Source organism: Crinia signifera, chromosome 4, assembly GCF_055691185.1.
Source record: "Crinia signifera chromosome 4, ASM5569118v1, whole genome shotgun sequence".
NCBI classification, from domain to species: Eukaryota; Metazoa; Chordata; class Amphibia; order Anura; family Myobatrachidae; genus Crinia; species Crinia signifera.
Genome location: NC_139220.1, coordinates 173,664,312 through 173,680,589, shown reverse-complemented (window position 1 = coordinate 173,680,589; position 16,278 = coordinate 173,664,312). Strand labels below are relative to the sequence as shown.

Sequence of the window (16,278 nt, the reverse complement as noted above, 5' to 3'; positions counted from 1 at the left end):
TGGCGACCATCTAATGATTTTTCGCCAGTTCGGCCGCACGTGAATGGATGTGTAAGCATACACAACCATTCACATAAAAATGTGGACATTTGCTCGGCGAAGAAGGACAGGCGTTCATTTGCCCGGCAAGCGGCTTTCACCTGTTTGCAGGGAGAGTGAACACAGCCTAGCAAACAGGTCTGAATTAAGCCCATTACATGGACAGCTGAGATTAGTAAATGTGTTTACTGTATACGGAGTAATAAATAATATGCAACAGAAAAACAGTGACATTCAAAAATTACTGTACATCAGTTTGGTATAAAATGTCTATGTTGATATTTGTGCAATCAAGTATTTGATAAATTGTCATATATTTCAAATAAATAGCTAAAATGCACTCACCTAATTTTGGACGTAAAGGCGCTTCAGTAGGAGCTAAAAACAAAAACATATGTTTAAGTGATGAAAAAGTTTTTGATTTCATAAAACTATTGAGTAAACAAATGTTTTTAGATTAAAAAGAAAAAAATATTCTCAAACAGACAATAGTCCACAAATCCAGAAACTATTTGTGTCTCTTACTCATCTATGCAGCAATCTAGATGGTTAGATTACAGCACATGGGGGTTATTCAGGATGGTTTGCAAAGCACTTTTGGTTTGCTAATGGATAAAACCATGTGCACTGCAGGTGGGGCAGATGTAACATGTACAGAGAGAGTTAGATTTGAGTGGGGTGAGTACTTCAAACTGATATCTATATTGCATTGTAAAAATAAAGCAGCCAGTTTACCCTGCACAGAAACAAAATAATTCAACCAAATCTAACTCCCACTGTTAGATTTGCACAAGTTACATCTGCCCTACTTGCAGTGCACATGGTTATGTCCATTAGCAAACCAAACGTGCTTTGCAAACCAACCTGAATCACCTCCATTTTATTAATTTATTTACAGTTTCTTCTATAGCGCAGCAGATTCCGTTGCACTTTACAATAGTGTACTATACTTAAATTGTAGGAAAAGTGACCAGTAGATTTAAAGCCAGAGATACACAGCTCTCTGATAGTTTATGATGCTGAAAGGTATGTGCTGCACACTTGCCTACTGTCCTAAATTAAGTTGATCTTTCCCAATCTTCCAGAAAAAAATACCAAACTCCCAGATAAAGTGATTTGTGGTAAATAGTGTCATCGTTATCTCACCCAGTAGGTCAGGCATTCCCAACCAGTGTCATCAAGGCACACCAACAAAACAGATGTTACTGATATCCCGGCTGCTGCACAGATGGTTAAATAAAAAAAAACTTGGGTACATATTAAGCCACCTGGATATAATTAAAACCTGCACTGTTGGGGTGCCTTGAGGACCAAGGTTAAGCACTAGGCCATACTGTGTTAACTTATCATATCATTGTTCATTGGGGCAGATTTGCTATGAAGCAACTCACTGTGCACTGTTCCCTGCACTTCCCTTATGAACTTATCCCTGTAGGACGTCCAGGACAGCACCAGAAGTAGGATATGATGCTGTCCAATACTAATAAATACATGACACTGTGATTGGGGGTCCCTTACCACCACAATTCTGTAGAGGGCTTAGAATGTCACTATGGCCCTGATTCTGAATTGTGGCATGTCAGATGTACAGTAGTTGTGAGGTTTTTCATCTACACATACAGTATAATTGAGTCACACCATGCATGCACCCTAATTTTGTGCATGTACAAAATTACAATACAAAAATGTAGAGATATGGTAAATATACAGGCAATCCTGGAAAGTAACTGGGAGGTAACATGAGGTGGTTAAAAAGACGCACAAAGGTATAGAGCAGGCATGTCCATTGTTGGCCCTCCAGAAACTACACATCCCAGCATGCTTTGCAATAGTTTTAGCATTTCTCTAATAGCAAAACTGTGGCAAAGCATGCTGGGATGTGTAGTTTCACAACATCTGGAGGGCCAACGTTGGACATGCCTGGTATAGAGTCTTATGGGACTGTCACAGGTGTGTCGCTGATAGTGGTTACACACAGAGGAAAACAGCTCACATAGGAGGCAATACTCAGGAGGAGAAATTGCACCAGCCATAGGTAACCAATGGCGCATCTGATGACTCATCAAATATGAATGGAGCATATATAGAAGCTGCAAGTGAGTATCTCAGGACTTGCACATTAAGATGCATGGATGTACACCAGACAAAGGCTTTGCAGTGGCATTAGCATATGCTACTGGGCTAAAAGACACAAGGTTGATTGCAACTGTCTGCATCTGATTGAAACTCAGGCTCTGTATGTTTGTTACCTTATTTTACCTTTTTGGTGTGTTGCACCACTATCTTATTCTTGCTAACTCTTCCTGAATGTCACAGAGACTACCTGGAAAGTGGTGAGCACAGGGACGTAAGTACACTTGGTACTTGTTTCCTAGCACGGCGCCCATCGTATGCCATCGCATACCACTAATTAAGATATGCGATGGGACCCGATTTTCGGGTCCTAAGACCCAAACTGTACAATTGTAATATCGCATCGCATGCCACAGTGGCGTAACTAAGTTTTGGGCGCCCCCCCCCGCCGTTAGGGGGGGGAGCCCCCCCAATCCCCTGCCGCCGCCCCGCCAAGCACCCCCAATCCCCCGCCGCCCATGCTAACCCACCCCCCCCCCCCAATCCCCTGCAGCCTTACCTATCGCGCTGGTCCCGGCGGCTCCGTTCTTCTTCTGCTGAGGACCACCACAAAATGGCCCCCCCCATACAGCAGACAGTTTCAGAGAACTGTGTGCTATATGGGGGCGGCCATTTTGTGGTGGTCCTAAGCAGAAGAATGGAGCCGCCGGGACCAGCGAGATAGGTAAGTCTGCGGGGGTTTGGGGGGTGTAACTATAGCACCGCAGCCCCCGGCGCCCCCACATGCACAGCGCCCCCCCGCGGTGGCGGGGGCTGCGGTGCTATAGTTACGCCGCTGGCATGCCATTACAATGTGATACAATGCTTAATTGTACAGGCACCCTGACGGGTGATTACTATGTTAAATGCACCCCCATTGTTAACGCCACCCGCCACTATGAACGGCAACCCGAAGCGTAGCGAGCTTGCGTGGGGCGTTGGTACGCGTCCTCCGACCTTTTCATACCCCCACTATCCTCATCGGCGTGGAGTTGATTTTATATAGTGTGGCGAGCGCAGCGATCCACCGAGCCCGAAGCGTGGCGGGCGGCTGCAGAATACATGTGAAGTAATCCATGTGAAGTAATCCACGGCCCAGTGCATGTGAAGTAATCCACGGCCCCAAACATGTGAAGTAATCCACGGCTGCGCTCGCCACGCTTTGGGCTCAGTGGCTCACTGCGCTCGCCACACTATATAAAGACAACTCCAGCCGACGTGGATAGTGGGGGTATGAAAAGGTCGGAGGACGCGTAACGCCGCCGCTCGCCACGCTTCGGGTTGGCATTCATAGTGGGGGTGGCGTTTACAATGGGGGTGCATTTAACACAGTAATCACCCATCAGGGTGCCTGTACAATTAAAAAATCGGGTCTGATCGCATCGCATGCGATCAGGTCGCATGCAATGCGATGCGATCGAAACGATGGCATAAGATGAAAATCGTGGGCGCCGTGCTAGGAAACAAGTACCGTAGAACTTTGTGGGCTCAATTTTTAAGGGGTCCCCCAACTACTGTCTGCACAAGAGTGGGTTTGATGTCAGCTGGACTGCAGAAGTACTATGCATTTCATGCTGGAACATTTGAAACCCTCCACACCATCACAGGAAGTGCTCAGTGCTAATTACTATCGAAAAAATAAGGCAGGCAACCTAAAGCACACATAGCTCTCATATACTATAATGAAGAAGGTATAACATCCAATGCCAGTAAATTAACTTAAGCATGAAAGGTTACATTTATACTGTATAATAACTGGCACAATACCTCATCAGTAAGGTTTACCCCCCCCCCCCCCCCCCGTAAGGTAAATACTAACCTAAATACGCCATCATAAATACACTTATATCGCCATGGATGTACTAGGCCTGTGAAGCAACCCTGCAACTTTTCCTTGTGTGCAATACGAAAAGGGGGGAGTGTGCTGCCACAAGCTATATGGCCTGGAATGATGGGACATCTCTATGTGGTCTAGAACCAGGGCTGCTTCTAGACCAAATGGAGCCCAGAGAGACAATTTCCATTGGCCAGCCAGTAAACTCATGTTAAAAAGTTCCCCATTATACATAGTACCTGCTCCCAAAACACAGTAGTACCTGTAATGCGCATTATCCACACAGTGCCCATAATTTAATTGTCACACAGTATTGCCCATAATCTACATTATACCACACAGCTCTGCCGATACTCTACATTATACTACGTAGCAGTGCCTATAATCTACATTATTCCACAGAGTTATAACCATATGCCACACAGTAGCACCTGTAATCTATTTTATGCCAGAGTTTTGCCTGTAGTTCACATTATATATGGTAGAGAGCAAGCTTCTGGAGAGAACCCACAGCCTAACCTCTATCCGGCCAGTGCCAAGAACCAGGAGACCCCCGCTCCCACAGCATGCCTGGAACCCACAGCTGCACACCCCCCTCCCCTCCAGCCACTCACAAGAGCCTGCAGTCCCTCCCCCCTCCCACTGGCCACTACTGAGAACCTGCAGCCAGATTCCCACTGCCAGCCAATGCATTAAGAACAAGTTGTGACAGTATGACGACTCTCCAGCACACTGATACAGATGGAGCCCCTCTCAACTATCTTCTTTAGGTCGTGGCTCACCATGGCTAGCCATGGCTATCCTATCCTATGGTTCTCAGCAGCAATACAATACAGTAGGGGATTAGCAGAGTAATCCTATTACTCACTTAATCCTACTAAAGGGCTAGATGAAGAGGGCTCCATCTGTAGCTAGATGAGCAGTGGTGTGCCCAAGGAAGTGTTCTGATTTGCTGCCCCCTCTTATTGGATATATTATTAGAAGCATTATGCTGCAGGGTTCAGGTCTATGTTTAAGAAGTGCAATAACATGCCCACACAGTGATCAACTGCATTATTTTTAAATTGGTAGGATTACAAGATTTATGACAGATTGCGTGAACCTGAGGGAAGGGAGAAAGAGGGGGTAATTTAAGATGCTAGAAATATTGTGCACCATATGTTTGATGCAAAGTCTATGGTACAAAAATCTTGTGTTAATGGGTTCATGGGCTAAAGAGCAAATTTATTGTCCATCTTTCTGTGACCTGCACCATTATAGGTGCTACATTATGTAACTGCTTTAAGACTCATTTACAGGTGGATAAACATTCCAAAGACAGCTTTAAATCACCATTGTAACCATCAAACATGATGTCTGCAGCCCTCGGCCAGTCTGTGTAAACTGAAAATAACATAGATTGGTCATCGAAACTGGCCAGTCCACGTAATCTTATGCTAAATAGTATTATACGATGCATTTTTACTTAAGCTGGCCATACACCTGAAGATTGAAAACCTGAATGAAAACCTTGGTATTGAGGAGAGCAAATGACAGTTGACTATTTGATTGGAAATGCTGGAAAACTGACAAACTGATTTACCAGATTTTTGTTCCGACCAGCCAGATCTGACAACCAATCTTTAGGTGTATGGCCAGCTTTAGAGTTGGTGACTTTGGGCCTTATTCTAGTTTACTCTTATTTACACTACACAGTTTATTTTTACACTGCAATATAGATCTCACTTTGAAGTAAAACCCCACCCAAATCTAATTCTCTCTGCACATTTTATATCTGCCCCCCTGCAGTGCACATGGTTTTGTCCATCTAAGAAGGATTTTGTCAGAAAGAGTGAACTAGAATAAGGCCCTAAATGCCACAGCTTTGTTTGCCAGATAGGTGCATATTATCTCTCTGTACAAAGAAAAGCTACAGGTATACTGTATCATTTAATGCTCAATACAACTTCAGTACTGAAATATCTTTAGAGTATCAAGATGGACTAAAATGCTAAAAGTTAGGACCATAAAATGTATAGCAGATATGGGGATTAAACTAGACACAAATGTTAATGTACAGTGCATGGTACAGGTTGAGTATCCCTTATCCAAAATGCTCGGGACCAGGAGAATTTTGGATAACGGATTATTCCGTATTTTGGAATATTTTAATATTTCAATAATGTATTTTGAAGTATCTTGCATTTATGCTGTATAAACACATAATATACACACAAATATATTTTATTACCACATAAAATACACACAAATATATTTTATTTGTTCAAAAAAACAAGGTTTCAAAACGTGAAACAAAATGTGTTTACTATCTCAGCACTGAATTTGAATGCCAAGCAATCATTGTCTTGCACATATATAGTGCCAGTTACATATCATGTCACCAGTAGTGCTGTTACAAATGTCCCCAGTGAGTTTTTAGCAAAAAAAAAAAAAAATTTCACTTTCTGGAATGTCTGGTTTTCGGAATAATTCGGATGACGGATATTCGGATACGGGATACTCGACCTGTTTATCACTTGTTAACAATAAATATGTGTACTGAAAATTCCTTGTTTTAATATTACAAATTAATAGTAAGGTGTTTTATACACAAGGCCAATACCCAGAACCCTGACACGGAATGATTGGCGAATAATATTCTACTTTGATATTTGCTTCAGGACATTTTCTTGACATGTTTGTGTCTTCTATTAGCCTTAAATCTGAAGTCCCTGGGTCCCTCATTAGTTAAGATAAAAGGTAACAGATCCAATGATTGTGAGATGACAACTGCCTTAAGCGTATACAAAAAGCTGAGCTACGGTCGTCTTTGATCAATAAACTAATCCCCTACAATGAATATCAGAGATATGAAAACACTGCAAAAAACAACATGTACATGAAAATTTAATACTCAACATCTCTTACCTCCTTGCTCACACAATTGCTGCGCTAGGGCATCTTTGAATATAACCTGACCTCTGTGTGTTGCTGTAGCCCTGAGGACAGAAAGAACAAAATAGTCCATGATTGGGAAACATTTTCTTATATACAATACATAACCATTTTTGCATATTTGTTCTTTAAACCCCATGCAAAAAGCTGCTATTTAAAAGTAGATTGATCAGAATGTTTATCCGAGTCAGTATGTTTGACCTATGATATGGAAGAAGATAACAAATTGTTTATAAATACCTGTCTATTATTAAGAGTATATCAGTGAACATTATTGACATGCTGTAATACAAGTAAAAAAAATTATGTATGGGCAACTCTGAATTTGATCCAAGCTAATATTGTCAAATACTATTAGCTGAAACATCACATCTGCAATTTAACCATGGCCCTGGTCAATTTGTATAGATGCATGTTAACATACAGATTGATGTGAATATCGCATCAGTCAAAGTTACTTAGTAACCTATACTGTTATCTGAGGGAAATGCCGGCTGAAATTTTCCTCCTTATACTGTCTCCTTATACTGTCTGGAGATTGGAAAATTCTGATAACCACAGCGCAATAAAGTCTCTGCCCAGGGTCACACCAAAAAAAGCTTCCAACACAAATAGCTTTGACATACAGAGAAAAGACACAAAAGATTTAACCCACTGGCGAAACAGAATTTTAACTTACACAATTGGTAACTTAGATATCATGAGGGTCAGAGTATTTGGTCTGAAAAACTCAAAACACAAAAAGAACCATAGTGTAATACTGTAAATCACTTAAAATGATTTTAATTTTCCACAGGCCACTCACATGAAGGAGATTGAAATGCGTATGTCACAGATCTTTTATATCGGGTTCATGGATTGGTCAATCATACCTATATGGGCTCAATAGAAAATAAAATAGTGCAATCCTGTAGCATAAAAGGTTTAAAACAATTTATTCTTGCACTCACAATAAGGTTCAAGGGTATATGGATCCCGGATCAGGAATTGTTCCTCAGATGAGAGCATCCAGAGGTCAGCATAAGTGTCCGGTCCGTTTGGTGGTGATAGAATGTCCATGGCATAAGTCCATTATTGGATAAATGGACTTATGCCATGGACATTCCGTTTCCATATAATGGGTGGATGGGCCAATAATAAGGTTGTGAACTGCGGAGGATTCCTGAGGAACGCAAACAGGAAGTCCTCGTAAGACGCAAGACGGTAACGCATTCGTTAATTCATGTCTAGAGACACCGCATCACATCCGGCCAGAGACGCTGAATTGGATCCTCCCTTAAACAGTCGGAAGAAAGACTATGTGGGATGTTATTTCATATCCGGCTACATATTCGGCTACAGTTAGCCGGAAGATCAGCTGCTTTATATTGTATTTGATTGAACGGGAAATTTAAGAGCTGCCCCGTTCCATGGTGATCATTATGCTTCAGAGGAAGGGCTCATTTGGCCCGAAAGCGTGCTCAAGCAGAACTATCACCACCAAATGGACCGGACACTTATGCTGACCTCTGGATGCTCTCAGCTGAGGAACAATTCCTGATCCGGGATCCAAATACCCTTGAATGGGTGATATGATTTTATTATCTTCTTTATTGAGAGTGCAAGAATAAATTGTTTTAAACCTTTTATGCTACAGGATTGCACTATTTTATTTTCTATTGAGCCCATATAGGTATGATTGACCAATCCATGAACCCGATATAAAAGATCTGTGACATGCGCATTTCAATCTCCTTCATGTGAGTGGCCTGTGGAAAATTAAAATCATTTTAAGTGATTTACAGTATTACACTATGGTTCTTTTTGTGTTTTGAGTTTTTCAGATAAAATACTCTGACCCTCATGATATCTAAGTTACCAATTGTGTAAGTTAAAATTCTGTTTTGTCTTTTCTCCTTATACTGTCTGCTCCCATTGCACACCACTGCGAGCTCCATAGCCACAAAGTGCACCATGTACAGTACAATGCAGCAGGTGTGGAAAGGATGTAAATGAATGCAATGTACAAGGCCACTAAACTCAGACACACACACTGCTTTACAGACTTATGTAACAGTTGATACACACACGTATTAGGGCATGATGATGCATTAAGTTAATAAAAATAAGGTGCATACAGACATTTTTTTATGACAAATTTATACTGTAGGTTGACAACCAATAATTTTGCCATTAATGGGGGATATCCAATGGACCTCCACTATACTTGGCACAGAGCTCCCTGCTCATTTTCACCCCCTGGTACCTAGCTCCACCCCAAGCATGGCCCATGAAGGCCTGCCTCCAGGGCCGGTGCTAAGGTGTCTGGCACCACCCTGCAAACTGAAATTTTGCGCCTTCCCTTCCATTACCCCTTAAAGCAGGGGTGGGGAACCTCAGGCCCGGGGGCCGTATGCGGCCCTTAGCCAGTCTGAGTGGCCCGCCCACCCGCCTGGTGGCTTTGCCGGGATTCAAGTACAGGTGAATTCTCGCAAGAGATCGGTAGTTTTCGTGAGATTCCTCTTAATCAACAGCAGCCGGAGACTGTCAGTCCTATTCAGCGGCAGCCGCCGGAGCATGGGAAGGCTGCAGCAGGACAAATTGTAAGAGAAATTTTTACATATGGCTCCCGAAAATTTTTTTCCAGATACAAACGGCCCTTGGCACAAAAAAGGTTCCCCACCCCTGCCTTAAAGGGACAGCTTGTGCTACAAAAAAAGGCACCTCTTATCCGTTTGATGGAAGAGGGGGAGCGTAGCGCTGTGAAGTAGCAGCAGAGGTCAGCATGGCAGCAGACTTTGAATTTTATTTTAAATAACACTGGCCGGTCCTCTGATTGACAGAGAACGCTCAACCAATCAGATACCACTCAGTGTCTTTAATTGCTTTTTCAAGCTTTGCTGCCGCCGCTGACCCCCACCGCCCACTAGCGCTACGTTACTGCACCCTTTTAAGTCCAAAGTGACCCATGTCCCGAGCACTGACTGATTAGCCCCAGTGCATATGGTGCCATGACTACGCTGATTGCTTAGAACCCCAGGCACATGGTACCTTAGCCACACTGACTGCACTTGGTGCCATGATCCATACCTGGCACAGGTGGCACTTCAAGATGACAAATCTTAGAAGCATCCTATTACAGATAGACAGAGATAGATGTAGGCAGAGAGAGTGAGGCAGGCAGAGATATATATATATATATATAGAGAGAGAGAGAGAGAGAGAGAGATAGAGAGAGAGAGGCAGAGATAGATTATAGAGAGAGAGGCAGATATAGATGAGAGATATAGACAGAGATAGATAGAGAGAGAGAGAGACAGACATAAGAACAAACTCACTCAGCCATGCAGACAGCTCCTCCTCTGTAGGGTCCCGGGCAATCTCTCTCACCACTGAAAAGTGCACGGGCAGAGCTCTACAGAGGGATCCCATGGGGGCATCTAGTGGCTCCTGGCAGTACTGCAGTTAAGCAGTACTCAGGAGCCATCCTCTGCAGATCATATTCCTCTGCCCGACACTCGGGCAGCACATCAGAGGCGCGGGTGAGTGCATCGTCACCGGCGATTCTGTCTGACATGCCGCCGCATGACAAGCAGCGGCAGCTGGCAGGGTGCATAGCAGGGAGAGCGCCTCTACTGGTCGGCGCCTACCTGCTTTGCATCCCTTGCTGAGCGGGTTCCGTCGGCCCTGCCTGCCTCATTACTGCCTGGTGAATTATAGAGAAAGAATAGTCAATAGTGGGTGAAATCATTCAGTGCCCAATTAACCCAAAAGGCTGACTAGGCTGCAGCCTGGGGCGCCAGGACTTTGGGGAGCTCTGCAGGTGACAGCCAAGGAATAAAATTAAGGCTTGATTATTCCATGCTTGTTAGCTATCACCCAATGTACTGTGGAGGGTAAAGTTCTTAAGGTGACTGCCAGATGGCTGTGCCAATGTAAGTTACTGATGGAACCATGACTATCTGATGGAACCATTATTTTATCTATATTGTGCTACAGCGCCGGCTGGGCATATTAAAGCCAGAGGCTCCTTCACACGCCACAAGCCTTAGATCATACATGTCAGTTGTATAACCTTTCACATGGGCAGTATGAATGGGGAGTCCCTGAGCGCCCATACACATGTGTTTAGCAGCCATTACAAGGGGAGCTACATGTGGATCCCTTAAATCGAGCACTTCCATTGATATACATACACACCTGCTAACCTGCTAAAAAGCCTAGATATTTTTTCTATCTTCTGTAATGCTGTTCTTTTGGTCCATGGTTTTCATTTAAATACAAAATGTTCGCTTGTTGAATGAAGTTTATTTCTGTATTATGTACTGAATAGAAAAATGCGGATTTTATAAGAACTGCATATTACAGTATCATTAATTATTTGCTGCTTACATAATAGGTTTACGAAATGAGGTTATAGATGTTCATCATAAATAACTTGATGGCATAATTTAGATACTAACCCCTAATTTATGGGCCCCTAATTAATTCATCATATGGTTTTATAGAGAGAAGTGGGGGACTTTTTACAAGGGTCATTATTTCTCATTTGACTAAAGAAGAAAACGCTAACTCATAAAAATAAAAATTGAAATACTTAATAATAAATAAAACAGAAGGTGAGAATACAAATACTTTTAAACATTCAATCATTTGCAAGTCAAAACCAGATTGGTTTTTCCACATAAATGATTGCCACTCTAAAAATGCTGGCATCTCACATCTCAGGCTTCTTGCATGTCAGTGAGCCCTTAATATCCGATTTTAAAATCCTTTGTACTAATTATTGAAAAAAGTTACATAAATACAGTATAAATACAGTTGATTACGAGGCAAAACAATAAAATACCTAATAAATATCTTGCTGTGGATATGAAAAGCATAAAGTAATTGTATGTAAAAATATAACTGGATGCATTATTCCCTACTGGACATAATAACAAAATGCATGTTTGTTCTGAGTTTTGAAGAATATGCATTAAAAGGCTTACTGTAATAGCTGATAGAAGCAGTGTGCTCTTTCTACTGTACTGACTTCTAATACATTATACCCTGTTGTATTCTGCTTTGGAGACATCCGCCTCAAGGAGTTAGATTTTTCCAACCCACAGCTGTCAACTTCATTCCATACCGGCTATAGATTGTACTCCTTTGAGGCACCAAACCTCGTTTTATCCCCATTGTATAAAAGACCCATGAGAATTATACTTTTGCCCAAATTTATAGCTTTGAGCCACATTCCACATTGACTCCAGTCTCCTGCAATTTCATTGAATTGCTAATAACCAGGAAGCTGCCTCTTGGAGCTCTCACTTCATTAATGTTATTTGAACAGATATAAGACTATAACATTAACACATTGACAGTTGAAGAAAAAAAAGAACTCAGATGAATTTCCTATGTTTGTAGGATAATTGCGGGTGTATATTATCAATTTACTTTATTCACATTTGTAATCTCTTCAATGTAAGTACAAACATGTTGATATTCTATTAAAGTTAGGCATTTTCAGTAGGGCTACTATTATATATATATGCAGTATATATATATATATATATATATATATATATATAGACATTGTAGGGGCTCTGCACACTCTAAATTAACTGATAATAAATAGTGGAGATTTGGTTCATGAATTGGTCAATGCATTTAAGCCTGCACCCCAAAACTAGGAAAGGTGAGTGCCGATGTTTAGTGTATATATTGTTTATTAGATTAATTTTTTTAATTAGTCTTATGGTGGTCACATTCTCTCATGCACCCTGTTTTAGCTAAGACTCCATAGCTTATGTTAACCATTTCCCTAGATCAGTGGTAGCCAACCCTAGCCCTCGAGAGCTACCAACAGTGCACATTTTCCAGACAACCTAGCTGCTGCACAGCTGCAATCATTAAAAGATACACAAATGGAGCTAATTAGCTCACTTGTGATTCTGTGAGGAGACCTGCAAAACATGCACTGTTGGTAGCTCTCGAGGACTAGGGTTGGCTACCCCAGCCCTAGATGATTAGTGACAGGTGTGTTGGTAACTGCTCACATATAAAAGCATAGTGTGCTGTGAGCCTTAGACCAGATAGCATGCCTGGAATCAAACATTGATGTGATAGCTATGTGTATTGTAGCCATTTTCAGCGATAGTGTTAGGACCTGCAGAAAAGTGGGGTCCCGTGAAGGGGGCTGCAGGCTTAAATGCATTGATCAATTCATGAACCAAATCTCCACTATTTATTATCAGTTAATTTAGTGTGTGCAGAGCCCCTACAATGTCTGTTTAAACAATGTGGTCACTGAACCAGCGGTTCTCAAACTGTGACCCCAAAGTGGGTCCCAACCTTCACAGGATGGGTGTTACTGACCATCAGGCTGATGACTTTTCTAACCTCAGTCAATGCTTCAAGGAGTCTTAAACGTCCGTTGAATTGTCTGTTATTTTATAGCTAATGAAGGATCAACAAACAAACCTAACCTTGAAAGTACAGAAAGCCTTAATACACACAGAGCAATTCTACAGAGCAAAGCACTCGCTGAATATTTAAAATAATGCAAGATAGAGAAGCACAACCCGGCTTCAGTGCCAAGCTATAGTTTCCAACATAGAGCTCAAACAATGTATTTGTATACAGTATAATTAGTCTTTGGTTCACTAAAAAAAACGCAATAAATAAATAAATACAGGTTAAGTATCCATTATCCAAAATGCTTGGGACCAGAAGTATTCAAATAACAAATTATTCTGTATTTTGGAATATTTTTATATTTCAATGAGGTATCTTGTGGAAGGGACCCATGTGTGAACATAAAATGCATTCATGTTATATAAACACATTAAACACCAGAAATACACACAAATATATTTAGCTGTGCATGAGACAAGGTTTCAAAATATAAAACAGTGTGTGTATTATCTCAGGAACTGAATTTGAATGCTAAGCAATAATTTCCTTGCACATATTTAGTGCCAGTTACATATCATGTCACCAGTAGTGCCAATTACATATCATGTCCCCAGTTGTACCAATTACATATCATGTACCCAGTTGTGCCAATTACATATCATGTTCCCAGTAGAGCCAGTTACAGTTGTACTCAGTAACCAGTTACAGATGTCCCCATTAGCAAAAAAAGGCATAATCAACCTGTACATACATACACAAAAAAATAATCCTGCATATTGATGTCTTAATATTGGCTTTACTTACTTTTAAAATATCCCTAAACCAAGCCTGTAGTACTTTACATCCATTTGGAATTATGAATCCAGATCTTTTCGGTTATTAAAAGTAAAATGATACACTGGTAATAAAATCATTCAATAAGGGTGACTAAAATAAATGAATGGTGAATTTACAAGATAAAATGTACATTCACTTAAACAGTTATGTTTTGGAATCTTATCATTGAAATTTTTTTTTTTACTTTTTGTAAAATAATTAATTGAAATCTAGAAATGTAAGAGTATATTATGAACGTGCATAGTAAATATCAGTAGTAAGATTGCCACGGTTTACTTTAAGTTGAATCTCAAGTTAGAAGTTAATTAATCTGATAAATGTACATTTATTGCATCTTGTCAGGTCACATTAATCCACAGATTAGCTATCAGCTAAATGTTGTTGAATCAAATTACCTTTATCATCTCTTAATTCACTGTCACAAACTGTTTAATTAAATTAGCATGAAAATTGTCAATTATTTGCATGAATCTGTAACTTTCATCAAGAAGCTACTGGCCTCATCAACTCTTAAGTTAAAAACCCTCCCAACCAGAGAATGACACACTATTGCCACAGGCCATGTAAATGAATGACAGCACATAACCATAGTGGAATGATAAACACCAATGTAATGCAAATAGTAATGAAAATTAATAATAAAAGTTGGAGTGCTTGTAAAATTAAATATAGGGATATAAAATAAAATAAAAAATAAATAAAAATGAAGACCGTGCTTGCCTGTTATGGAAACAAATGGCTAAGTAAATAATGTTTACAGCCCTTTCATTGAGGTTTTGTTTGATGGGGGAGCGGTGTACAGGGTGGCACTGGGGTCACGCACTGTGGAACAGCAGACCAACACTAACCCTACAATACCTCACACGCGTGAACGGGGTCCGTGTAGTGCTGACTGGTGTTTCTTGCATTTCCGTCTCCCGGCTGCTGTGTACTCCGTTCTCTCTCTGTCTTAAAACCAGAAGTTCGGGTAGCGTGTTTTTCCGGCTGTCATATCAGCACTCCCTTCTTGCCACCAACGCGTTTTGAGGTGTGCTCTTTGTCAAGGATGTCTGGTGGGAACAAACATCTGGTAATGTATGGGAGGATATGACAGACTAAAAAAAAAAAAGTTTATTTGGAATATGTAAAAATTCCAAATAAAGTTTTTTAAGCATAAAAAGGAAACCACAGGAAAGATCTTTGTTGGGGTTTCCTTTTTATGCTTAAAAAAACTTTATTTGTAATTTTTACAAATTCCAAATAAACTTTATTTTTTGTAATTTTGAATACGTTTGGAAGTGAATGGTTGATTGTCATATACTCCCATACATTACCAGATATTTGTTTCCACCAGACATCCTTGACAGGGGAATTTGAAGAGAGCAGGAGACCCAAATACATCCTCCTCCATCCGGGCCCCCTCCTCTCTACTGGCAGTGATGTAGAGACAGAGCTCTATGGGCTCAGACTCTCATGCTCAGATCCCCAGGAAATGGTGCAACAGCCATTTTCCTGGTGATGTATTTGCAGTGAATGTGCAAAACACCTAAACACCATTTTCTCTGTGATGATTTGTTTTTATGCTGCCTCCCTATTCGGGTTAGATGCAGAAACCACCACAGACTCAGGGGCTTTAGGTGAAACTGAGCAGGTTTGATAAAGTTCCTGTGCATAGGTTATGCAAGGTATAAAAAACAAGTAGAGTTTCCCAAAATATTGTCTTTGGAGCTAAAAGACGGTTTGTAAAGTAATCACAAATAAACATCTTTGAGATTAGTTCTTATTCAGAACATATGTAGGAAAAAGGAACAGAAGAAACGAAGAGTATGAAGACCACAAGGATTATGGACTCATCAGAAATGCTGGAAAGGACTTTGGATAACTGAAGAGGAATACTAGAAGAATACGAGTGATAAGACAATCCAGAGACGAAAACCTGGAAGATGCTGGATACCTTGAAAAGAGGCTGGAAGAAGATGCCTAAAAGAACAGGTTTGTCTGGAACTGAAGCAGCTGGGTAGCATGAAGGCACAGATAGGAATGGTTAAGGCAAAAGGTGACATCACCAGATGGAGGTTAGCGACCAAATGGACTGATATGTCAGGGGTCCGAATAGGCATCTGAGCATGCTGCTGGATGGACTAGGAGGCAGACTGGAAAGTTCA

The 16,278-nt window shown here is 41.1% G+C and overlaps 1 protein-coding gene and 1 long non-coding RNA gene across 6 annotated transcripts in view; one reads left to right on the top strand and one right to left on the bottom strand.

Moving 5' to 3' along the window:
* RELN (reelin) overlaps nt 1–16,278 on the bottom strand; it is a 479,555-nt gene that overhangs the window by 280,073 nt on the left and 183,204 nt on the right. For all 4 annotated transcript variants that reach the window (XM_083183017.1, XM_083183019.1, XM_083183018.1 and 1 more), the window contains exons 4-5: nt 6,893–6,963; nt 385–417 (exon numbers count right to left, since the gene is read on the bottom strand). In XM_083183017.1, coding sequence (XP_083039143.1) covers nt 385–417; nt 6,893–6,963 — 104 coding nt within the window. The remainder of the gene's footprint in view (nt 1–384; nt 418–6,892; nt 6,964–16,278) is intronic.
* The window catches only part of LOC146074656 (uncharacterized), a 164,592-nt gene that overhangs the window by 56,531 nt on the left and 91,783 nt on the right, over nt 1–16,278 (top strand). The window lies entirely within an intron of this gene.